Source organism: Ceratotherium simum, chromosome 27 (genome assembly GCF_057802395.1).
Source record: "Ceratotherium simum simum isolate JZ-2026a chromosome 27, ASM5780239v1, whole genome shotgun sequence".
NCBI lineage: Eukaryota > Metazoa > Chordata > Mammalia > Perissodactyla > Rhinocerotidae > Ceratotherium > Ceratotherium simum.
In genome coordinates this window covers 6,371,957-6,397,114 of record NC_141926.1, presented here as the reverse complement: position 1 = coordinate 6,397,114, position 25,158 = coordinate 6,371,957, and the positions used below count along the sequence as shown (strand labels likewise).

At 43.0% G+C, this 25,158-nt stretch overlaps 1 protein-coding gene across 4 annotated transcripts in view; it reads right to left on the bottom strand.

Moving 5' to 3' along the window:
• Window positions 1-25,158, bottom strand: part of DSCAM (DS cell adhesion molecule) — a 724,602-nt gene that overhangs the window by 114,155 nt on the left and 585,289 nt on the right. For all 4 annotated transcript variants that reach the window (XM_087418066.1, XM_087418068.1, XM_087418065.1 and 1 more), the window contains 2 exons: window positions 19,513-19,680; window positions 9,314-9,384 (listed from right to left, as the gene is read on the bottom strand). In XM_087418066.1, the coding sequence (XP_087274192.1) occupies window positions 9,314-9,384; window positions 19,513-19,680 (239 nt within the window). The remainder of the gene's footprint in view (window positions 1-9,313; window positions 9,385-19,512; window positions 19,681-25,158) is intronic.

The window sequence follows — 25,158 nt, the reverse complement described above, 5'->3', positions numbered from 1 at the left end:
GTGCCACTTTTGGGCAGAGTTGAACAGTTAAGACAGAGCCATTATGGCCCACAAAGCTGAATGTATTTACTCTCTGGCTCTTGATAGAAATAGTCTGCCAACCCCTGTAGGACACAGTTTTGTGGACTGAAGCCACATACAGGGTAGAATTCACTGAGCAGGCTCAGGTTGGGGGCAGGGTGGAAGGTGGGAGGTGAGGAATGGTGGGAGGAGAGGCAAGGTGGAAAAAAGCCAGTGTAGGGGAGGAAGACTATACTCTACCCACTCTGGGTCCTTTCTGGCTGGACTACAAAATAAACAGGAGACAGAATAACAGGAGAAAATCAAACAAAGCTTTATAACATGTATACACGGGAGAGACCCAGGAATAACTGGGTAACTCACCAAAATGGCAGAGATTCTCATTTTAAATACCATCTTCAGTTAAAGACAAAGGAGGATGTTGGGGGTGAGGGGGGAGTCAGCTATGGGAGATTACCAGAAAGCACAGTAAACAAGAGTAAGGTCAATATGTAGATTTAAGTCCTTGCCTTCCACACTGATAAGAATTTCTAGAGATAAGGCCATCCCCCCTTCTTCCTGGTACAGAGAGGGAGATACATTTACAAATGGCGATTTCCTTATAAATGTAAATGTCTCTTACAAAGGATAACTTCTACTTTTACTTGGTTTTCAGAGCTTTGATAAGAATGGGCTTAGCAAGGAGCCTCCCAGTCTATCCATACTCAGAGTTATCTATGGTGATGGGCTGTCCTGGGGACAGGTCTTCTATCTTAAATTCTTTTAGGCAGTTGAGGGGGAGGAGGTCAAAGATTCTTTCAGAGTCTTCTGAGCCTTTGTTGTCTTCAGCTCGAAATAATCCACATAGCAGAGTGGCACATCTTGGGAGTGCCTTCCCTGAATCCCCATCACCAGCATTTGGGCCAAGTGTTTGATGGAATCAGTTACCCTCCTTGCTGGGATGGCAAAGTTCTAATTTATGTTCCACCAGAAGACAAGTAATGTCTGCATCAACAGTGGGCTTCTGGTCATGGATTTAATATCTGCCATCTGCACCTTAGTGATGATTTAAGCATAGGATGGCATTGCTCCTATAGAAGTACTTACCTTTGTCTCACAACTGTAATTGGTAATGAAGGGCGTTAGCCTCAACTAAAGGAATTTCAGACATCAGCATCATGAATGGGTAATGGAGGAGAAGAAGATTGAAAACGTGTCTAATAGGCTACTCTGCCCTCTCAGGAACATGCTAGAAGCATTTGGACCAGGGGTCCCCCAGGGAGCACTCTGGTTCTGAAAAGGGGGATGCATCTGACACAAGCCCAAATACATGCAGGGAGAGCCCCAGGAGTGACACCACCCATTCCCTGCATCAGACCTTCCTTTTCTGAGAATTCTCACTTCTGCAAGTCACTAAGAATATGTCTCCTCCTGAATTATCCTGCTGTTTATATAAAAACCAGGCTTATTTCCAACTTTAGACTGTGACTGGCAGCAAAAACAAGAATGATCATATACTTAAGGTAACATTGTTTTATTTCCTATATTTCTGTGATTACTCAAAGCACAGAGAACTGTTATTTTCAGTTGCAACTTAAAACTTTCAAAAGAATGTCTTAACTGGAGGAATCCATCACAGGAATCGAAAAAATGCAAAATTAGTTTTCAAAGTTTTTAATACAAAGAGGAGTTTGGCCTTTAAAAACATTACAGAAGTTTACCTTGAAATAGAGTTAGTGGGTTACATCTTAGTGTATTAAGTTAAATGTTTTGTATTAGTGACATGAATCTGAAAGCATATATTGTGTTTTTCCGTTATGCCCCGTGTTGCCATAAAAATAGAAGGTGGAAATTAGATGCAGAGTGTCCTGCTTGGAGTTCTTCCTGCAACAGACCCTGAAGAACTTTGCCCAGACTAGTTTTAAATGATAAAAGTAACATCCTATGTCTTCCCTTCCCTTAGGAGACAATGTCCATGACGTAGCAGACATCATTTGGTGTCTATGTAATTCTTGATTGGATGTAGGTTTTTCCCTTTTTTTCTTTGGTTTTTCATTCCAATAACTGTGTCTTGTTTACTAACTTGTCTACGTTATCTGATTTCTCTGATAAGATGGTTAATATCATGCGCAAGATGGCTTACTGATGGCCATCTAAGAAAATTAGGCACATTCAACAATGTATACTCATTCATTCACTCACTCAATGGATGCCATTCAATCCATGTATAAAACTCAATGCAATATTCACATGAATTTGATCTTCTGATTTGTTCTCTGTGAAAAGTAGAGTCAGTATTTTACGAGAACCGGTAAAACTATACACGAGACAGTCTTTTGAACACTTTTCTTAAATTGACTACCTATCCATCTATTATTAGATTATCTAAAATAAAACTTTTATTTATTTATTTATTTTTGTAGGCAAATTTTATGGTATTTACATTTGCTGGGAGGTATCTGTTACTGTGCTGTCCAGAGCCATCAGAGGGGCCAGCATCCAGCGTAGAGATCAAAATCAAGGTTGTTGTTCAAGGGACCAACCTACGGATTCTGAAGTGCTCTCACATCCTCCCTCCTCCATGGTTATCAAGTCAGTGCTGTGAGATGAGTAGGGATGAGACGATGCCATGAAAATGTGCTCTTATTTGTCTATGATATAATGAAAAGGACACTCAGATTGGAACTAGTGAAAAGGATTTGAGTTTCAGCAATGATAAATAAAGTAACTTGCTCGAGGTTGTTTTTATTATGTGTAGAGATGGCAGTAATATCTAATTTTCCTAAAGTCTAATCTAGTACTTTTCATGCTAAATCAAAATATTCTTATTATATGCTATTTACTTGCTGTAGATGCATTTAACTTATGCTAATCTCACGTTATGCATAATGTAAGGAAATAATGTCATTATATTTTTACATATACTCTTCATTTTTCTCTGTAAATATTACATATTCATATATGTATGTCCCTATAAAGTTTAATAGCTAAAATTATACACAGTGTACTTAATAGACAATTAAGTAATTTTCAATATTATCCTGACCATAAGCAAATTTTATCCTAATGTCCCAATTTTAGAACCTAATCCATTTGTCAAATGTGTTGTTGGTGTACCAAATACACACCTATGGCTGGTCACCAATAAATTTCCAGGATACTCTTTTAGTTGCAATCTCATGGCTCCTACTCATCACTCTTATTTGCATTTCTGATAATTATGTTCTCTAAGTCAAAGCAAAAATACCATCCTTGCCTCCTAACTTATTGTAACCCAGCAATTTATAACCTAACAGTTCTAAAACAGAACAATGAAAGTGCTTGCCCTCTGTTGTCTTGTATTGTGCCAGGTTCATCCAGGCTCAGTGTGAAGTTTCAGAAGAAACCATCTGAAAGGATTGCCAGCTAATGAATGGAGATGGCCTTGGTCCTAGTCTTCAGTCCAATTCAGTTTATGTCCTGTCAGGGTCAATTAGCTGGAGAGGTACAGTCTTTTCACCAGAGTTGAATGGAGATATGCCTCCAATGCTGAGACCCAGCCAACCTCTCTTCCCAGCAAGCCCGTGTGAAAGACCTGGATCCCACCCTTTTGGCGGCTGAGCAGCCTCTGGAAAGGTGGCCAGTACCTTCTCCCTGCACTTTGAGGCTGAGAACCAAGAGAACTGCCTGCTGGGTTGGGAGGCCAGCCAGGACCCTTTAAGCAGGCCAGCTGGCAGCTCTGCTCTGGGACAGAGACCTGGGTTCCTTGGAGAAGGCCCATCACATGGCTATAACAAGAGGGCAATGCAACGGAGAGATGGAGAGAGATGCAGAACATATGCCAAACCAAGCAAATAAGCAATGAATTGTTTTACTAAAGGGATCTGAATATTTTATATATGCTTCTTTCCAAGGAGTCCAGAGCTTTCCAAGGGAAGGGTTACCCCCTCTTGATATGAATATTTTAACATATAAGTGAACAGTGAGAGTGCCTCATGTATTTATTTAACAAGTATTTACTGCTGTCTTACTGAGGATGTAATGAACAAACAAGATATTCTCTGCACCCTCACAGAGTTTACAGTCTGGTCAGTTGTAAGAAGTTGAGATAGAATAATGCTACTCTACATGGATGACCAACAGGTTCTGAAGTCAGTTTGGGTTTTTCTTCTCTTGCTCTAGGGGAAAGAGGTCAGACTTGTTAATACGAGAAGGGCTGACAATTCCTTAAATATTTGTAAGACATGTTGGTCCTCAGGATTTTTAATAAAGCTGCTGTAAATCCAACTCTAGAACCAAGTGATTAGCTCATCAAAGAAATCTAAACTGTTGCAATTTTTCATAGCCTAAGGATTAAAGTGAGAGTTAAAAAATTAAGTAAAATTAATTTCAAGGCAACTCTTGAATTTTGTAGGGACAAAAGCTGTTGATTTACTACTCAAATTACGCTAAGGCTAAGTTTACAATTTGGAAAGAAAATGTAGTAGGTAGAATGCACATTTTGCCTATTTTCTCTAACTTTAATGGGGTTGGGTAAAATTTATAACGTGAGGTTGGAAGGAATAGGAAAACAACTAATATTTGTTGAACCTTACTATGCAGGAGCCACTATCTCAGCACTTCACATACATTAGCTTATCGATTGCTTAGAAGCCCACGAGACAGAGTCAGACAGCCCCGGTGGAGGTCCTCAATCTGACAGTCATGAGCCCTTAGATCTTGGGCAAGTCCCTCCAACTTCAGGATCTCCTCTGTACAACACTGGGTGCACCCAGTGCACAGATCTAAAGACACAATGCAGGTAACACTTGAGCACAGTGCCTAGCAGAGAGCAGATGCTCAGAAAGATGACATTCTCAGGAGCCCCAGCCAGGAAAAACCAGCTCTAGAAGGCACTCCTTTTCCAATGTGCTGTGCCATTTCTTGGAGGTGAGGGATTTAAATGCAGGAGTCAAGTGGAGCCTAAAGTTTTTTAAACTGTTACTGTGAAGGTCACTGGCAATAGAGCAGTCTTGTTTTTAAATGGTGGACTAAGCCATTTTCCCATTGTACGAGCTCATCTCTGAAACATATAATAGATTGTAAGGATGCCTCAGTCAGTTGGAATTATTGCGGCTTATGGAGATGTGGTGTTCTAGTTAAAAGTATTCTTCAGATTACTGAAATTTAATTAAATCTCTAAATATTCAATTTTGATATTTTATGGAAATCATGTGTTTTTTTCTGCAAAGCTCCTCATTCTAAATAAAATCTTGGCCAGATGGTGTGATACTGAGTGGTAAGAAAGTGGTAAAATCCTTCTCAGGATTTTTATCCTGAGTCATCAGTTTGACAATTGTTTTCAGCCCTGCAATTATTTAAGCAATTGAAAATTTCATATTTTCGGGATAGCCCATGGCGCTAAAACGATTTCTCATTCAAACCAAAATGAATCAAAACATTTACATGGATAGGACAAAATCTCTGACTTAAATTGCATTCTCTGGATAAGTGTTTTGAGATGTCTATACTAATTAAATATCCCAAATACTGATGGTTTTATTTTATGAGCACACGCAAATAGCAGTTAGTCAAACTGCCCTTAATTTGCATAAAACAAGATGAGTTGATTCTGAGACTGACCAGAAAAGAAGGTGACAGGCACTGTCGAAAGAGGCTTCTTCTGTCAGTATTTTTATGCTTAGGAGATAGACTAAAGTCAGAATTTTCTGAAATACCAAAAAATTCTCTTTTAGTCTTATAATTTTCAGGTACTTAATCAAATATACTATCAATAATCTGTAGTTTTAAATAGTTTTTCTGAATTTGAGTAACCCCCGCAAAAACATGCAGTAAATCGTATTTGCTTATGCCAACCCTTTTGTTTTTCAAAAAGGTGTGGAGCAAAAGTTAGAACATGGATCTTTATTATCATTTATTCTATTTAGTACCAGTTACGCTATCTCTTGAGATCCTGTTTAGGCACTGCTTAGCATTTTTATTTAACTCAAAATATGTAAAAGTATTTGAGAGCCCTTTCTGAGCCCTCATCGTGCGTAATGTAGACAGTTAAACGCGGTGCTGGTTCTTGCACATCTTCCTGTGGGCTTACATTTGAAGTGAAGTGCCGATGTCCATTTCCTCTAAAACTTATCACAGATTTATTGGACCATGACTGCCGTCTACTTTTAAATAAACGATAGTAGAAACTTATGTGTGAAGCGGTTGGTGTGTCTGGTACACTGAGCGTGGATGACATCTTTGGGTGTCCACCGCTGCAAGCTCTGGGATATTTCATGGTAGCATGAATTAGACCTTCACTGTATTACAGCTTGGTGTTTGGAGATTCTAATAGCTAGGATGCCTTCTCCAAGGAATTTCTGAAAGACATAATGCTTCAGAGGCTAGTGTGATATGCAACGCTTGTCATTCCCAATTCACATTTGCGCTCATTCATCCATCCATCCATCCATTCACTCATTCAGGCAAACCTACCAGCCACTGGCATCAAAGATGAATGAGACACTCCCTACCTCTAAAGAGCTCACAGAACAGCAGAGGAGAAGCAACCAAACGAACTATAGAAACCATGTGATGGGAGCCTCGCTGAGCCATCACCAAGAGTAACAGGCAACACGAGAATTAAGACAATTGATTCCACTGTGGAGATTCATACATCTTCGTAGAGAATCATGCAGGACCGGAGCGTTGGGTAAGCAGGACTGGACAGGCAGAGGGGGGATGTTACAAACAGTGTGAGCAATGACATGGAGGAGGAGAGAAGACGACAGCTATGGGCACATGTATGGTCCCTTATAACGGGGGAAGATGGGGTGCAAACCCGAAATGGGGTGCTGCAGCCTGATGTTGAACGGCCTAGAGTATCCTTTGGGTTTTGGTCTGTATTCAGTGGGCCATGGGCAACTCTGCCAGACTTGAAAATTAAAAATATTGAAAATTTCATTTGGTGAAAGAAATAACTCAAATAAAAAGGGAAAGTTGTTTATTTTGTTCAAGAGAAGGTGTGTGTTACAGAAGCATTGCTTGTACAATGGTAATTAAATGTAATATCTATCTCCAATGTTATGGAAAGGCTGCCAAGGTGCGCCTGACCTTTAGGAGGTTTAGTGTCGAAAGTGACCGTTTTCCCACCAAAACCCTGGAGCAATTCTCCTTTCTGTCTCACGTCTCTCCATTGAGAGCATCTTTTACTTCTGATCAGTTGTCCTGTGACCCTGAGTGAGTTTCTGCCTCAGTCCTACAGCTCCTGATGTGATGTTTCCATCCTGGCTGACTGATGTGGGGGTCCCTCTTTGGGCTAATGGGATTTCTCCATCTTTCTTTACTTCCTTCTTTCTTCTCCTTTGCTGTCAGTCACCTTATATGAAATGTAAATCTGGAAGTTTTACACCATGAAACAAAGGCATATTGTATGCAACATATCATAATTGACATATCGTTTAAATTATGGACAAGAGCATACAATTTGGTTGAATCAGTGCTGCACTTTCATTACATAATCAAGCCAACATGAATCGACAAGCCAATGAATGGGCAGCGATTACCTCATTCAGTTGGTTAGATCACCCCCATATCCGTCTGCATGCTGACAGGTCATGCACAACAGCCTGCTACTCTGAGATAAATCACTGTTCTGTGAACAGTCTATTCATGATCTAAAGGGAGCCCCGCATCCTTTTAATAGCCTACAACACGTTCATCCTTTTGACGTTAAGAAGAAATTTACCTGCAATTTACTGACTTTTGCTGCTATTTTTCTATGGAGAGAAAAAGGACGCAAAATCTTGTAAAACTTCACAAGTTTCCATTTTTAGTTATAAGAGATCCATGAACAGATACCTCTCTCATGAAGGACCCAAAAAGCTTTAGGAGCCACAGTAACAGCTGGTCTTTTTTCAGTGGCAAAATGTGAGAGAATGTGGAAGGCCAGTGGGTGGAACTTCAGAGTCTTTAATTCGAGACAGAGTGAGTCAGCATTCCATTTGTAGAGTGGCCAGGATGTGGAATGGGGTTATGGCTTGCTGAGTGCCTTTCATTACACAGTGTGTGATGCTCGCAGCTGGCGGATGTGCTCACAAAGACGAATGACACCCCTCCCCACACTGCTCGGCCTGCACTGTCTGAGCAGCTACACAGTCATGGCATGCTGCCGCTGGAATCATAACTTATGGGCTGAGGTGTGCAAAGTTGATGCAAAGGGGCTTGCTATATTAATGTGCATTGACACCAAAGGTGGTATCCATGCCAACAATGAAAACCCTTTTTTGTTACAGACACTGGTCTATGAAACAGCTGATGCTAGAAGGAAAAACCCAACAACAGGTGCGATGGATTAGGTTTTTAGGTTACAAGGGATGTGCGACTTGAAGGCTTCACTGAGGTTGCTGCCTTCTTCTCTGAGTAAGAACACAGAAAAAAGGTGAGGAAAGAGGTAAGAAGAAAACCTATGTGATGAAAGAAATCTAGAACTGGTAAAGCAAGTGCAAGTTTACGGAAGTTCTGTTTACCCAACAACAGAACTCTAGATAAAACGGAATTTGGCCTAAGGTAGTTAGCTCCAAGAGCACACTGGGAAGATGACTAATTCCCAAGGCAGCTTCACCCACCTGGTAGATGACTTCAAGATCCCTGGGGCAGTGGTGCCTAGTGCACCAGAGTATAAATCAACACTGCTTCCTTCATCAAGAACATTTTGCTATGAAAAACATGTCTCTGGACAAGACAATGTGCTGAGCAGTGAGGTTGTTTGCACTGTGGCTCAGGCTTTCTCTCCCAGCAACTGGCAACAAGCCCTCGGCTGACCAGTAGCCAGTCTGCATCTGCTGGCCACGCTTGAGGTACCAGCACCTTGGACAGCAGCTGGTTCAACAGTCCAACTCACTGGGAGGAAATGAAGGGCCGTGCTCGTGGACACAACTAGCTAGTGGCACAGCAAGGACTTCTCTCCTTTCTGCCAGTTCAGTGGACTAACTACCATACCGTGACGTGCCATTTAGGAAAAGCAATTAGAAAAAGTTTCGCTGGAATGAAATGAGCAAGTGCAGTCAGGCACATCCATGTCACTGTTTGTGTGGAGATGGCACTGACGATCAACTAGGATTCAAGGATAAAAACAAGACACAATGACATCCCTCCCTGTGGATACAGAATCTGCTGTAAAATTATTCAAGATGTAGCTACAAATATTGGATTTTAAGAAAAGGGCTTTTAATCTAATTTTGCAAAACAAAAGTTTCATAAAATGTTAGTGTCTTGGCATCATAACACTTAACATGAGTCAAGCGCTCACCACCGTGGAAAAAGTGCCAGGAATACAGGTGTTTACTCAGTTTACCTTCCAGGTGACCCTGATGCTCTGAGATGAGATGGGCTCCAGGTGAACCTCTTGAGGTGGGCCATCAGGAGCTGTAGAGATCAAAACCCACAGGCTGGTTAGAAACGGTTCCAAAGTGGATTGAAACCTACACAACAATGCACAGCTCAGGAAGACAGGCCCACATCAGCACATAGAAGTGTGTTTTCAGCTTTAGTGGGCAAGTCAATGTGGCAGAGCCATTATACAAAAGTTACCCTGTGCTTACTTGTTCCTGTTAATGAATCTTGAGGACCTGTCCTTGTATTCTTCCTCACCGTGTCTTCGACAATTTGATTAACAAACCTTGAGTCTGAGTAAGTTAATGGGTAAAATAGGAAGTTGCAAAACAACATTCACTTATAAAACTCTGTGGGGCTGTTGAAGACCCTTCTTCTCTCCCCTAGAAGTCTTATTTAGTGACATGACATTGGGGTGACTCAGGTTGCTCAGACCTATTGGGGCAAAATCAAAAAAGGATTCTTCTGCCTTTGAGTCTCTTTGATCTCTTTATTTCTCCACATTTTCCAATTAAAAACTCTCTGGGGGCCGGCCCGGTGGCACAGCGGTTAAGTTCGTGTGTTCCACTTCAGTGGCCCATGGTTCATAGGTTCGGATCCTGGACACAGACCTACACACTGCTTATTAAGCCATGCTGTGGCGCTGTCCCACATGTAAAGTAGAGGAAGATGGGCACGGATGTTAGGCCAGGGCCAATCTTCTTCAGCAAAAAGAGGAGGACTGGCAACAGATGTTAGCTCAGGGCTAATCTTCCTCACACACACACACAAAAAACTCTCATTAACCAGGGTCTGTAGCCACAGATGACAGAAGCAAAGAGTAAAACAAAGTGTGCAACTCACACCAACCTATTTCCAACAGTTGTACAGATTCCAATTACATTCCCATTACAGTCGATTAATGTGTATTAGAAACGTGCTACGTACCAAGAACCTAGTGTAGAACTAAGAGATATAAAGCCTCTTTGTCCACCGAGAGGTCATAATCTAATCAGAACAGCTGAACGCCTGCACTGAGAGGAAGACAAGGATACAACGTAGCTATGCTCAGGTATCTTCTGAGAAGTTGAAGCAAATGGTAACCCAGAAGTCAGGAGGGAGAGAACCCTTTGGGTGACAAAACGCTATTGGACAGACAATTTTGCCATCACTGCTGAGATGCAACATGGCCATTTTTGTGGAAGCAGAGATGCCACTTTGCAGAAGGGTGATATGGGAAGATAAGGAAGCAGAATGTAAACAAATTGGAAGGGTTTGGAAGTGAAAGGAAGGGTAAAGATACAGGTCAGATGAGGGGAGAGGCAAAGTCAAGGGACACATGTTCTCCTCTTTTCAGGGGAAGAAGTTTTGGGTAAATATCATGACGTAGTTGCTAAGTTGCTGAGCATTTTCATGTTTCTGCCAGAGTTTGGATTCTAGCTCTATCCCTTAGAAGCTGTGTGGTTTTTTGCAGGTCACTTAATTTCTCTGTGCCTCAGTCTCCTTCTTTATATAAAGGGACAATAAAATTTATGTCACAGGGTTGTCATGAAAATAATGTACTCAGTAAATATAAGCAATAATAATAAATATTATTATTATCATTGGGTGTTTTGTACGTAGGTGGGGTAAAGGGAGGAATTCAAATAATAAAAAGAGAAGGTACATTCGAAGGAACAATGTTTGAGCAGAGATGCAAGGGGCCAGAAGCAGGGGGGAGGTGATGGAGTGAGTGGGTCTTGTAAGAGCAAACGCCTCTGGGATGGGAGGAGAAGGAAACAATGGGGAGGCTTTGGGTGGATGTGGCGGTTGAGGGAAGCAGGTCCAAACCCAATTGTCTGTATTATCTCAACCAAATAACGAGAGGCAAAATCAGGAAATCAGAACGGGAGAGTGAAGGAGAGAGTTGTGGGGCTTGAGGAAAACAACAAAGCCTTGGAAAATTGCAGTGGCTTCTGGAAAAGTGTGTCCTGCACATGAGAGCACTGACAACAGGCGTGGGCGTGTAGCAGATGAAGCTAACATGGAGAGAAGACAGCATGGAGAGAAGCCAGCATGCCCAGTCGTGGGCCTTTATGAGACCACTGACATGGTGTGGGATGGAATTTCGCTGGGTAGATTGGGGTTAAGCAGTGACGATGGGAAGGAAGACATGGATGCTCTTTTTTTCTACTAGAGGAAGCCTGCTCCCATACCTAAGGAAGAAAGGGGGGAAACTGATTCCAGAAGTCAGGGCTGGTGGGATTGGGAGAGAATGGTAGTGTCAGGATGCCAAGAGAGGAAGCCGATTTTTCAGAAAAGACAATTCATTGCATTTTAGAAATATGAATTTGAAGGGACATGGGGACATTGCAGTGTCTGCTAAGCAGCTGAAAATGTTTACAAGAACTGGGGAGAGAGAAGAGGAGAGAATCAGGTCTGTAAGCTGCTTCCTTCTCCACATCCATCCTTCACAGACTTGCTGGTGCCATCCCTGAAATCTGCTCTCAATGTCTCGTGCCCTCTGCTTTCTCTGCCACCGTCCACACCGGGGCTCTCACAGTTTCTTACCCTGACAGCCCACTCCAGCCCAGCATCCATGACTGGCCCTAGTTTCTATTTAGTTCCTAAACATGAATTCTGGTCTACATTTTACTCCTTTTGAAGGGGATATGGACCCAGAACACCATTCCAACTTCTCACCCTTCATACTAACTTCTTACTGTATCCTGCCTTTTTCTCCATACTTCTGCTCTGCATCCCCTCCCCCACCCAATGCACCCCGTGCCCCAGCCACATCCAACATCTCAGTGGAACCTAAACACACCTGCCCCTGGGCAGATTGGAGCCTTTTTTCCCCCTCCAGGGGGGAAGGGGGAGCCCCCCCCTCGGCTTGGGAACCCATCACAGCAGCATTGGGCGTATGTTTGCACAGCAACCTTTGCACCAGTCTTTCTCTCTTCCCCCAACAGACTCTAAGCTGCACCTCTCTCTCCCCAGCAGGTCATGGGGACAGTTGGTTTTCTGGGGGTGCTGCAGCCTCTTGGATTTATCAGTACTCCAAGACTGTGCTAGCATTGAAGCTAATTTCCAGAACAGTAACGAAGGGAGAGGCTGGCATCCAGCTAATTGTGATAATTGTTGTGAGAGCTCTGCACCCAGTTTCTACTCAAGCCCTTTATGCAGGAACCCTTTGATATCAGAGCCCATGAAAACACATGGGAAGGATTTCTCTCACCAATGATAATTCTGTGGTCAGTGAGAAGCATGCAGTTTGTCCATAAAAATCCTTCTTGAAAAAACTATTTTGGGATCTGACAGCTATACTGATGCTTGATTATTTTAATCTGATTGTGATAAATCAAAATGAACAAAGAGCCTGTTGGTTAGGAATTGGAGGCAGTGTTAGGGCACTGCGTCATCCTGCATCCTTTGGGCACGTCTGGGCTCTGGCCTTTCGTGTGGCCTTCTCAGGAGTGTGGCAGGCAAAAAATAGTCACAGTCTTCATATTCATGTGGAGATATATTCATAATTAAAAACAAAGACACCAGTATAGTGTTTACAAAAACGTCCTTGATTCTCTCAGAAAACATAAAGCTGACAATGCAGTCATGAACTGGGAATAATTTGTTTTTCCAGTCTGATCTGGTGTCTTACGAAGGCCCCCCAGTGAAGAGGTCGGGGAACAGTCCCTGTCTCCAGGACAGACCTGACCACTTTTAAGAACACAACACCTGTTTTACTTAGCCTATTAATACTTAGTGGTTTGTTAGTGATTCATTTATTGGTCTGCCTGTTCTCTGAAGTGAACGCATTCAGACCTCTTCTCTCTTAAAAAATAAAGGGATAGAAAAAATATTAAAGATAGACACACAAAGAATATAACCATATACACACGTTACAGCCCAATATAATTAGAAAGAGTTTTTGCGCATTTATTTAGGCACTGAATTTTTTACTATAACTTTCTAATACATTATAAGAAAAACTTTAAAAAATTATATAAAAAAATGAGTCTGCTTTCAGAATTTTAGTGCTTTCCTTACAGCTCCTGAGCTGTAATTTTTTCATGGGTCCTCATCTCACTGCAAACAGATAATTTCTGTAAAATTACAATGCAAGGCAGATTGAATTCCCAATGCAGAAAGTACTGAAGATCAACCATGAGGTACCCATTTATTTAACTAAATTTGAAAATTGTGTTTACATTTGACATTTAAGAATTTATTCACATGCTCTTGAATGGAAGCTGTGTATATATAGAAAACATAATTCCTTCTTTTTTTTTTTAACCAGAATATTTAGAGAAGGCTAGAGGTAAGAATTAACAAGGAATGTGATTTTCCAAAATAAATAATCTTGCACTTCTACAGAAGCCAAAACTGTTCAATCTGTAAAAGAAAGTAACAAATGAAGACTATATTCACAGTTGCTAACGTTTTTTCTAGGCAAGGAAACTTTTACTAATTCTGTTTGGCTGAAAATACAGCGATGACAGACCCTTCCTAATTGCCAAACCCACAGGTCTCTCTTTCTGGTTCCGGTCACCCAGGGCTGGCTCTGCATCCCTCCCGCTGAGCTGGCTTCTCTCCTGCTGCCTGCTTCCCTGACAGCTCCCTTGTTGCTCTCAATGGATGGTCCTCTCTCTTGCTTCCAATCTGTGAACACCAAGACTCAAGCCTCAGCACTCCCCTCTGCTTGCAGATTATTCTCTCCTCCATGGATCAGTCTCCTGGCTTCACCCAGAGTGTTGGGATTAATCACTTATAGAGCCTGACTGAACCACTCCAGTGGAGATAACTCCCAAATTTCTCTCTCTGGTTTCCTTATTCCTCAGGATTCGTTACTGAGGGCCTGCTGTGTTCCAGGTCCTAAACTAGGAAAGAACTGGGGTACAAAAGTCAGTAAAACAATAGACTGAGGGGCAACTGCATGATTCCACAACCACATATTCATGTCAAGTAGAAGCAGCGTGGGTGAGAGGAATGTTCTTGCTGGGCAAAGGTGACCAAGACGGTGTTTAGTAAAAACCAAAATGAAACCAAGAACAGTTAATGCCTAGATGGGGAAAGCTGAATTCATTTAACAACTATTTATCAAATAAATAGCTTATTCATTTAAACAATTTATTTAGCATCTATTATGTGTCAAATGCTGTCCAGCTGTCTGGGATACAGCGGCAAGCAAAACAAGCAACTATTCCTACCCTTGTGGGAGGGACCAAAAGAGATTAAATAAATAAATCAGTAAATTATATGGTGTGTTGATGGTGATAAATGCTATTTTTGTGTTACAGAGTGTTAACGGAGGGAAAGGACCAAGTGTGCCAGAGTGGGCAGTGGGTTGAACTTTAAACAGGGAGTCAGGGGAGGACTCATGGAGATGATGAGAGCTGAGCAGACTTGAAGGAGGTATGGGAGGAGGGGGAAGAACATTCCAAACCATTGCAGAACAATTTCAGAACATTCCAGGAGAGCTGGCTTGAGAATAATGTGCATGAGTGAGGAACAGCAAGGAAACCAGTGATTTATTTAGATTTAATTTTCAAAGTCTTTAAATGGAAGCTGGAGAAAAACAACTAAAGAAGCAGATTGCTGAAGGCTCAGGTGTAGGGCACACCTGGTTCTTCTCAGTGGGCAGACCCTGTGCATCTGACTCTGTCCTTGAAGAACACAACTCATGCCACACTGGGCCCTATTGTGCAACACTATTCACACGCTTAGTGTCACATGTTGATGCCTTTTATTCCTTAAGCCCTCATTATATCCTCTCTCACTCAGCCTCCAGCTCAGCACACAGGAAACTCTTCTAGATGAGAGCTGTTACTCTGGACGTGATGAAAGATGATGCTAGGACCATTAATTTAGCACTGGATCTAATGGAAACCCAATGACTCCACGTGGTGACCCTTCCATAATCCTGACCTTCCATTCTCTGATGCAGCTATGAAAATTCAGTGGTTTTTCAGTGAGCTCCGGCATAACTGAACTTCCACAGTCTATGGACAGATTGATAATCACAATGATGAAGCGGTCGGCCACCCCAAACTAGGTCACAGGCACTAAGTGACACGTGACCTTCAAGGTACAGCTGCTAATGGAGAAGTTGGTCTTGGGTGAGGGTCAGCTATGGATGTGACATGCTGATCCGTGTCAAAGAAACCTGGCAAGTCAGTGCACTTCTGTTCCATTAAGAGGTAATCTCGTTGACTCTTGACAGTGTTGCCACTTACTCTCTCGACTTCTCCTCTTTAGGGGGCGAAGGGTTGCTAGGAGGAGTCAGGAAGAGTGTGATAGACAGTGTGATCTCTGCATTGTGGCTGTTCCCTGAGGTCAAGTGTATTAAAGTACATGATAATGCATTTGTGCACTTTCACATGAAATTAAACTCAGTGTTGTGGAGTTGGAACAATGTTATTTTCCAGCAATAGGTAGAAATGCTATGTAAATGGCAGCAATTTCTTCCTCACTAAGCATTGCAATGGATGATACAACAGGAATCCAAAACCCAGAATCCCCCCATGGCAAGACCTAAATTAGGGATCTGTAAACGTTTTCTGTAAAGGGCCAAATAGGAAATATTTAGGCTTTGCTGGCTACATGAAGTCTCTGTTACATATTCTTCTTATTAAAATGTAAAACCTATTCTTAGCTTGAGAGTTGTAAGTGAGGTTTGGTCCATGGGCTGTAGGTAGCTGAACCCTTCAATGAAAGAAAGCTAGGATGACAGTTAATTGGGGGTGCATGGCCAGTCTAAAGGGTAACCCCTATATACTTGGCTCCAGCTGATTGTTTCCAAGGAGGCACTCAAGAGGAACTCAAAATTTAGATTTTGATCTGATATTTCCAGATTTAAAAAACTGATACCTAATTCAAAATATTTGTATAAAAACAGGCAGACCCAAAGCAAACACACCCACAGGCCTGATCTGCTATGGGTTGCGTTTATGATCTGGACATGCCCCATCCCATCAGGATAGGGGAGGGAGGGAATCTCAGGCTGCCAACTCAGAGGCTTCCTGTGGTTCTAGTTGGAGCTTTGATGGGTGGGTCTTCTTTCTCCCACCTTCCTCTTCCTCCCTCCACCTTCCTTCCCTTTCTCTACTTTCTTTATGAGGCCCTTCAAACTTTCAGTGTAAATATTTTCTCTCTCTCATGTACACACATGGCTCATTGTTACACCTAAGACAATCCCATAAGGCATATTTATGAATATTCCTCCCACATAAACTGAGCAATGTCCCTTGTGCCAGACACACATGAGGGGTAGGAACATAGGTAGCACATAAGCCCCATGGAGAAATGATGATATGGCTCAAAGCTATTGTCAGAAAGATTCCTACTTAGTGCTGGGGGAGGAGGCAATAATGTCATCCAGGGAGACTGGAAAAGGTACTGCACTGGGGGACACCCATGACCTGCTTTTCGAGGAAGAATACAGAAAAGGAGACTTGGAGGGCCTTCCAGATGGGGCCGTAGTAGGCACGCAGTGGACTGGGGGCAGGAAAGGTCTGTAGGAAGTGAAGCGCAGCTTCAAAGCAGTAGAGTGGGGGAGACCCAGACCTCAACACCTCACAGCCCCACTTCCTCAGCCAGGTGGGTACTGAGAGGTGTCCTCAGGTGCCTGAGACTTGGGCACTATATTATCATAAAAATGATTGGATCTACAGCTTCCAGAAGCTTCCATCTGAGGAATCTCACTGCTTGAAAGATGACCTCCCTTTTTAGGGAAAGAGGGCAGTAAGGAGGGTAAAAGGTCATCTTGAGATGGCTATGGCTCCTAAAAGACATGGTTTGGGGGATCCCTGCCAGGAAGTGGCAGCAGCAATTCTAATGAGGGTCTTTGGTCAGGAGAGTTGCCCTCCGTTCTATGTGAGTCACACGTGGAAAAACGACTTATCAATTTTAGTCATGCAAACCTATGTGCCGAGACACACAGATTCGGTTTTGGAGGTTTACTTTGCTCCACCCTGTTTCTTTTCTCGCATTCTCTCTGAGCTCGTCTGAATAGTAAATGAGAGAGGCTGTGCAGGACTGCTAGAAGCCAGTGCCTAGGTAAAATCCAGGAGCCTAGAAGGTGGCTTCCACATCGGTCTGTCTGCAGAGATGCCAGGGAGTTGTACTGCAGACAGGTGACCTGGAGTGGCTGTTCCCCTGGCCTCCTGGCTGGGGAAAGAAACGTTGCCATGGTAACTGCAGCTGCAGGGGAGGTCACAGAGGAAATGAAATAAAAGGCGACCACAGCAGCATTCATAATGGCCATCAGGAAAGCGGTTGCAAAATGCACCACAGGAGAAATATAGCTACCTTGAGAAGGTTGTCGAGATGGGGCAGAGTCAGAAAAGGAGTGAAGAGGAAGAAGAAAGTTGAATACAGAAAGATTATGTTTTTGGGGCAGCTTATTCTCCCTAAATATCCAGCATAATGAAATTCCAGGAAGTTAGCGGGGTGTTAAAATAAGATTTAAATAAGATTCTATTTTTGCAGGAGCATGTTAACACTCATTTCCCACTTATTTCTGAGAAATGCAAAGTACTTTCAGAGCTTGGCATTTTTTTTTCCAATTATCCAATATGTTTGTGGTAAGGGGGAGAAGAGCATCATCATGTCCATTTTGCAGATCAGAAATCACGCAGAGTATCCAAGTATTAGAAATGGCTCTCTTCAGACACTCAAGCAGAAATCTATCCTATCACTCACTCATGAAAACAATTTTCAAGAACTGATGTGTTCCAGTGCTGAGAAATCAGTACTCATCCTCAGTTCTGGAAGAATTATAAATTCTATCCTATTTCCTTGAGGACAATAGTGATTATGCATATCGAAAGAGTTAAATTTTTGCATTTGCTTTGTCCAGCAATCCTACTTCTTGGAATTTAACCTAAGAAAATAATCTTGAAAACGGCACAAGATATACCACAAGGATGTTCATCACAGTGGTGTTTATAATAATGAAAAATTGAAAATAACCAACATGCCTAACGATATGTGATTTGTTAAATAAATGGTAGAAGGTATCATTATAATTTGTAGGAAAGTACTTAGGAGATGTATAAGAGTGTATAAGAGTAATGACTGTTTGGAAGGTCATTAATGAGGGCAACAGAGAAGCAGGTGGTGGGATGGAAGTCAAGAATAACCCCAATTCTCCAACTGAAATATGGAATGAAACTCCCATGGACTCTGACTCATTTGGGGGTCATCACCTTAATTTTGGTGATGGAGAAGTAGGGATCTGAGACTAGGCTTCCAACTTCATTGTAGAATTAGTGGCTCATTAGCTCTGATTTCTGGCAGGAAAAGAAAAACTAGGTTTGGGGCTGGACACTCTTTTTCCCCCAAGAGATGAGCCAGGCCTTGGTTTTTTACCTCTCCTTCCCCAGAGAAGCCCAAGGGCAGCTTCCTTTCTTCTCTCCTGCCAGGATGTGGGTTGACAATCAGTATTCATTGCCACTGCCTAATTGCTCAGTCCTCTACAAACCGGTTAATGTCACCCCCTTGTAACCATGAGTGGACTGCAAATTTGAAGGGTATGTGAGCCTGCATGCACGTGTGTGTGTGCATGATGAATGATTTAGTAGGGGATATCAATATGTTCATAGGTAGCTCTAGGTGGTAGGATTATGGAAGCTGTTTTGCCTTCTTCAAAATGCTTATTTCTATCTTCTAAATTTTCCACACTGAATATGAAATAGTTTGTAATAGGAAAAAGAACAATAGAGGTTATTATAGAGATTTGGCATTTCTAGTCTATAAAATAACCTATACCATCATCCCCCCAAATCCTCACATAAAGAATGTTCTTGCTGTTTCTTACTTAAGCATTCCTCCCACATCCGGACTGCACAGGGTCTCAGGCAAGACATACACTCATGGTTCTCCTGTCAACCTGGATTCCAGGCATCCAAAGAAAGAAATTGTAAAAACAGCATGCTTCTTTAAATCCCACCAGACTTAGTCTCCTATGTCTTTATTTTAATTCTTGGACATGAGAACCTTGAACTCAGTCCTATTTGAAGAGCAGTGCCTTCAAAGCAGGAGGCAGATACCTGTATGCGGTTTTGATAGGGCATGGAGCTATGGAGAGCACTCATCACAGGCCTCCACCAGGCGTGGACAAAGGCCTGGTTCTGCATTAACCATCTGAGCCCTGGGAGCCAGCTCCGGGCTCCTGGGCACGGGCCTCTGCCCAGTCAGACGTACCTGCTTCGTCAGCGGTGATGGACAGCTCGTTGCTGGGCTCGCTCTTGCCAATCCGGTTCTTGGCGTACATGCGGATGCTGTAGGTGGAGGAAGGGTGGATATCAATGATGGTGGCCGAGTTCAGCTGAGGGGAAACATCTTTGGTTCTCTGAGCAGAATCCCAGGAGTCTTTTGGGTTTTGTTTTTCAAAAAAGAAGAGATAGAGATGTGAGTTTTTTTCCTCTGCCTTTGAAAGTTCACAAGAAGGAATTAAAAACAAAAAAAGAAAGAAAAGTTACAACTCAAAGTGAATTCTCAATGCAATGTTCCCAATGTCCTGGCAGTCTGGCCATCAGAGGGGGCACAACATCACACACGTTATCCATGCTGAGTGAGGGGGACAAACGCTGCGGGTAGCTGAGTTCTGGGAGGAGTGTCTGAGGTGACACCACAGGGCTACTGATGGAGACCATGGAAAGTCCAAGTGGTGGAAGCTCATGCCAGCCAAGTGGAAAACAGCCACATCTAGGCACTCAGTATACAAGATAATAAAAGGAATTATGATTTGGACACCTCTCCACCCAAAAGAAAAAGAAATCCTTGGTTCTAAAAGACATTTGAAAACCAGCAAAACCTTTAGCCACATTAGATCCTTTGTTCTCCAAAAAGGGAGTGGTAAAAATGAAATACTTACATAAAAACTAATCTCCATCTCCAGTATAAATGCTGCTTACCAAACATTTTTCTCAGTTCTAATATTTCAAATTGTTTAGTCTCAAATCCTTTATCATAGGAATTATTTTTCAACCACTGCTAATTTTAACAAGTGCACATGCCTCATATGAAGAGTTATCATTGAGTATGTGACAATTTGTGTCTGTTGATTTTAGGGCTTCAGCTAATGACGAGAATGTCAGTAAATGGTTCTTTTTTTAGAAAGAGTTTGGGCAGGTGCTGATTGGGGGCAGGTAGTCACGAGATGGTGTTGGTTGTGGAAGAACAAAGAACACCTGAGATGGTGGACAGAGGATGCTTATACGTGCCCTCACTCCCCATGTCCTTTCGCGTCGTGCTTATCGTACTTGTGCAAATTTCATTGAGATTCTATGTTCCCTGCTGGATTCTAAGTCCCATGAGGGCAGAGACCATGCTTGCCGTGCTCAATGCTGTATCCTCAGTGCTCACACAGTGCTGGGCGCATAGCAGATAACAAATAATAAATGCATGTTAAATAGATGAATAAACAAATGGCAAATACACAGACCTCTGAGTCCTGGGAATGGCCCCACTCCCCTTTCCACATTAATAATGACTATGGAAGTTTAGAGGGCTGCTCTGCCCAAAGGTAAACATAAACGCAAGAGATTTTCTGGATTGTAGAAAAGATATGTGGCTTCGAGGTTGCCTTTGAATGATCTAACTTATCAGGGAATAGAGCATAATAGAAACTGACAATGAATATTCCAGCTAAAAGAAAAAGTATCATTTGAGTCAAGATGACGGGAGGTGGAAGAACAGGACGTAGAAAGAGAAGATGCTGCAAAAAATCAAAGCATGGAAGAGAAGAATGTGATTCAATGCAGGACAAGTGACGGGGAGGGGATATAACATCCATGGGATGACACATAAATATGAGCCTTGTCGCACAAAAAATGCCAGGCCTTCTGGTGAAGACATTTAGGACAATAGAGAGGAAGCCCAGGCATTATAAAGTTGCTAACTAGCCTCAGGAGGAAGTAGATACTTGCAGTGGCGGATGGCTCTGCCCAGAGCAGCATGGAGGTTTCTGAAACTGACAAGACCAATGAAGACATGGCCTTCTTCACTGAGGATGCGTCTGGGAGGTGGCTGAGAGCCTGAAGAGGCGTAGTAATGTCTACAGACCACCTCCTCCTCCTGCCAATCAAGTCATATGCCTAGCCTGTGAGGGAGGGGCCAAGTGGGAGTCTTGGGCGGGAAGCGTGAGGTCCTTGGAGAAGGGGCTGTGCTTTCAGCTTCATCCTTGCGATGACTGAAAGAAAAAGATGGTGTCAGTGATGACGATTACTAGAGTACGGTTCAAAGCAATGCAGGATGGATTTTTAGCTAAAGGTCAAGAAGATGAGAAAGAATGTGTTATCCTGAAAGATTTTAAAATAACTGAATGGAAAAGGAGAAGAAAATCTAGTTAAATCCCCAAAAACACTCTGGCAAATGAGACGGCATCAAAGGAAGAATAAATACAGGGAGGTGACTACCCAGGAGAAAAGAGTAAAAGGGAAAGGGAGGAAAAGTGCTACTTCTGATCTCAAATGATGATGTGCAAACAGGCAGGTCATGGATTATTAACAAAATGTGCTGGAGAATAAAACACTGGGTGTTAAAAATAATCACAGAGAGATCCTGACACTTGGGAGGATGAAATTGTAAATCAAAATACAAATATAACTAGGAAGAACATACCATGGACAAAATAAACTTTTGAAGAGTAAGTCATAAATAGAAATGCATGTTTGGAAATCCAAGAGCTGGAGGATGCAAGCATTTATGGGGCATACTTGGGTAAGGACGTGAACGGGAAGGGAGAGGAATGAACTTGTTTGGGGCTTCATGATAGGTTTCCTTGCCCAGTTGGAGGAAGTGCATGGTGGTTTCTGGATGCAGAGAGCAGATGTAGCATCAAAGAGGGTTTATGAGTCACACTGGAATATTATTTATAAGGGGGCTATTTACCCAGGTGTAGGCTTGGCTAAAGGAATTTACAGGGGTGCTGAGGCTCCCGGCATCTAGCAAGAGTGGGCAGCTGCTCCCTCTCAGGGCCAGGAGGGCCAAAGGGAAGGGCCAGTGCTGCTGGAGTCCAGATAGGGCTGGAACCTTAGAAGAGGTGCCCCCGACTGAAGTTGCACACAGAGAGTGCAGCCTCTGCCAGGATCCTTGTCTGAATCATTCTCTGTGCCTGCACTGGGAAAACCCAACTGGAAGTCAGAGGGAAAAGGAATCTGCGTGGTGCAGTCCATGGAGTTCAGTAACCCAGAGAAGGGAGTTCAGTATCTCAGACAATGGGTATGGTAGGAAGTCAAGGCTGCAGTCAGAGAAAAACCAGCAGCGAAAAGAATTCACGCCTATGGAGTAGCATCTCTTCACTCAGTACTGTGCTAGGCATTTTAAAAATGTGACTTCTGCAGTCCCCAGATCTGTGAGCACATTCGAAACACCTTGGAGCTTTTTGACAACTCCACTTCAAGATCTACTGAATCTCTGAAGAATCGTGCCCCCAAAACCATGCTTTAAAAAAGCCTTGTTCTCTGGGTCATTCTGATGCACAGCTCTAGTTTGGACAGACTGCCTTATCTGATCGCATGCAAATTAAATGCAACAAATGCAATTTAAATTTATTAAATTAAATATTTATTGGTGACTCTACATGGCAGCACCGTGCTAGGCACTGGGGATCCAGGGACAAACAAAGTCAGAGTTCCTGCCTTGGGAAAACTTATGGGTGAGTTGGGAGATACTGAGGATTCTGAAATGGGGAACAAGTAGTTTCACAAACATTGATGGTTTTAGAGGCCTTTGATATATAAGAATTTTCATGCACACTTAAGTAATACTAAAAGCTGGTATTTACTAGATGTTTACTCTGTGCCAGACAGCGGGTAAAGTGTTTTTAAATGCATTCCCTTCTTAAAGAGAATTCACCAAAAAATCCATTGAGTGCCCTCCACATGTTAGGTGCTGAGCTGGGTGCTGGAGGAAGGGACTGGGCAGAACTAGAGCACAGGGAGCCCCAAGGAGCTTCCAGTCTGGGGGAGGTGACACTTTGATCAACAATCACAGCTGCCACGACCCTTTTCCCAAGTAAGGTCCCATTCTGCAGTACCAGGGGTTGGATTCAGCATAGCTTTTTGGTGGACACAACTCAACCCACAACAACATCATAAAAATGTGAGTTATCCCTAAGCTCATTCACAAATTTAATGCCATCCCAGTGAAAATAACAAAAATGTTTTTATGAAGCTGGACAAGTTGATCCTAAAGTTTATATATGGAAAACTAAGAAAACACTAAAAGGTAAAAATGACAAGAGTGAACTAGCCCTACCAGATAGTAAAATATGAAGCCTCTACGATTAAAAGAGTATGGCACCAGTGCATTAATGACAGGTCAACCAATGGAATAGAATAAAAAGTCCAGAAAGAGACTGAAGTCCACATGGAAAGTCAGTTTGTGATAAAGGTGGCATCTCAAATCACTGGGCAGAGGTGGATTTTTTAAATAAATGATGTTGGGACAACATGGTACCCATTTTGGAAAAGATAAAACTAGATCCATATCTCCCAGCATGCACAAAAATAAACCCCAAATGGATTAGAGATCTAGGTTTTCAAAAGAGAGAGGAAGAAGCCATACAAGTACTAGAAGAAAATGGGGTAGATTATTTTATAGCCAAGTGTAGGGAAGAGCTTGTCTGACTTGACTCAAGATCCAGGCGCTTTGTAAAAGAAAATGTTGATAAATTGGAAAAAAAAAGAAAAACAAGAAACCAAACAATCACAGAGATAAGGACGTGATCGTGCCCACCATTAAAGAAAGGAGATGATGCTGTAGGAGCACATGAGAGGGAAGCCTGGCTCCATGTATGGACCAGGGATGTGTCCCTGTGGAGGTAACATGAGGAGTGGGGTCTAAGGAGAAGGTGAGAGTAACCATAGTATCCATGTGGTCCAGGGAAGGGAGGGCTTTCTGGCCAGAGTGGGCAGCCTATGGTCTTTGAGGGACGCTTGTCACAGGTAGATGCTGTGGTATCCCATTTCACAGATGAGAATGGCCAGGAGAGGTAACTAGCGAAGGCACGCAGCTGGTAAGAGAAGGCCAGCAGTGCAGCCAGGACAGGCTGGGCCCCAACACCCTTGTGGAACCACTGGATCGTCACCAGCACCTGGAAATGACTGATCCCCCTGACGACAAGGAGGCACCAACCTGCTCCCCTGAGGGGCTACCTGGGTACCAGCATCAAGAGCCTGTGGTCCTGTGGTCAGGGCTCAGCCAGAGAGACTGGCGGGGCCTGCCCCTCCCTTTGGGGACTCTGTCCATTGTCCCCATGATGCCTTTCTCCCGAGTTCTCAGCCACCATCAGTTTCCAGGCTGTTCTCTGTTGGAATGTGCCTGCCTCACTTAAGAAGCGTTTCCTCTATGTGAAGACCTGCATCTCAGAACTTCTCATTCTGTGCCTCCATCCTGACCTTACGTCTTTGAGCAAGGGCAAGGCCTCCTCTCTTCCCTTTGGCCCTGGGGAAGCCCCTCTGTCCTAGTTCCTGGAAGATCCCTGTTTGGGTCAGCACTGTCCTCAGCTTGTTCACCCAGTCACTTCGCCCCATCCCTGCACGCAGCCTGCAGTGGCTCTGTCACACTGCCTGGTGACAGTGTGGCTGGCTGCCACCACGCTTCTCTCAAGAGGCTCCCGTAGGCCCTGTGTGTGCATCGCCTCACTTCTAGGTCTCTAGTTGGGACTCTGGGTGCACAGCTGAGCCATCCCATCTTTTCTATGTGCATGTCCATCCAGCTACTTATCCCAAGTCTCAAATACTCCTTCTAAAACCACTGTTCTTGGTTTGGTGCATCTTCTTTTTAATCTTCACGTATTGCTCTCCTTAGCAGTTCCTTATAGTTCCTTCATAGTCCTACCTC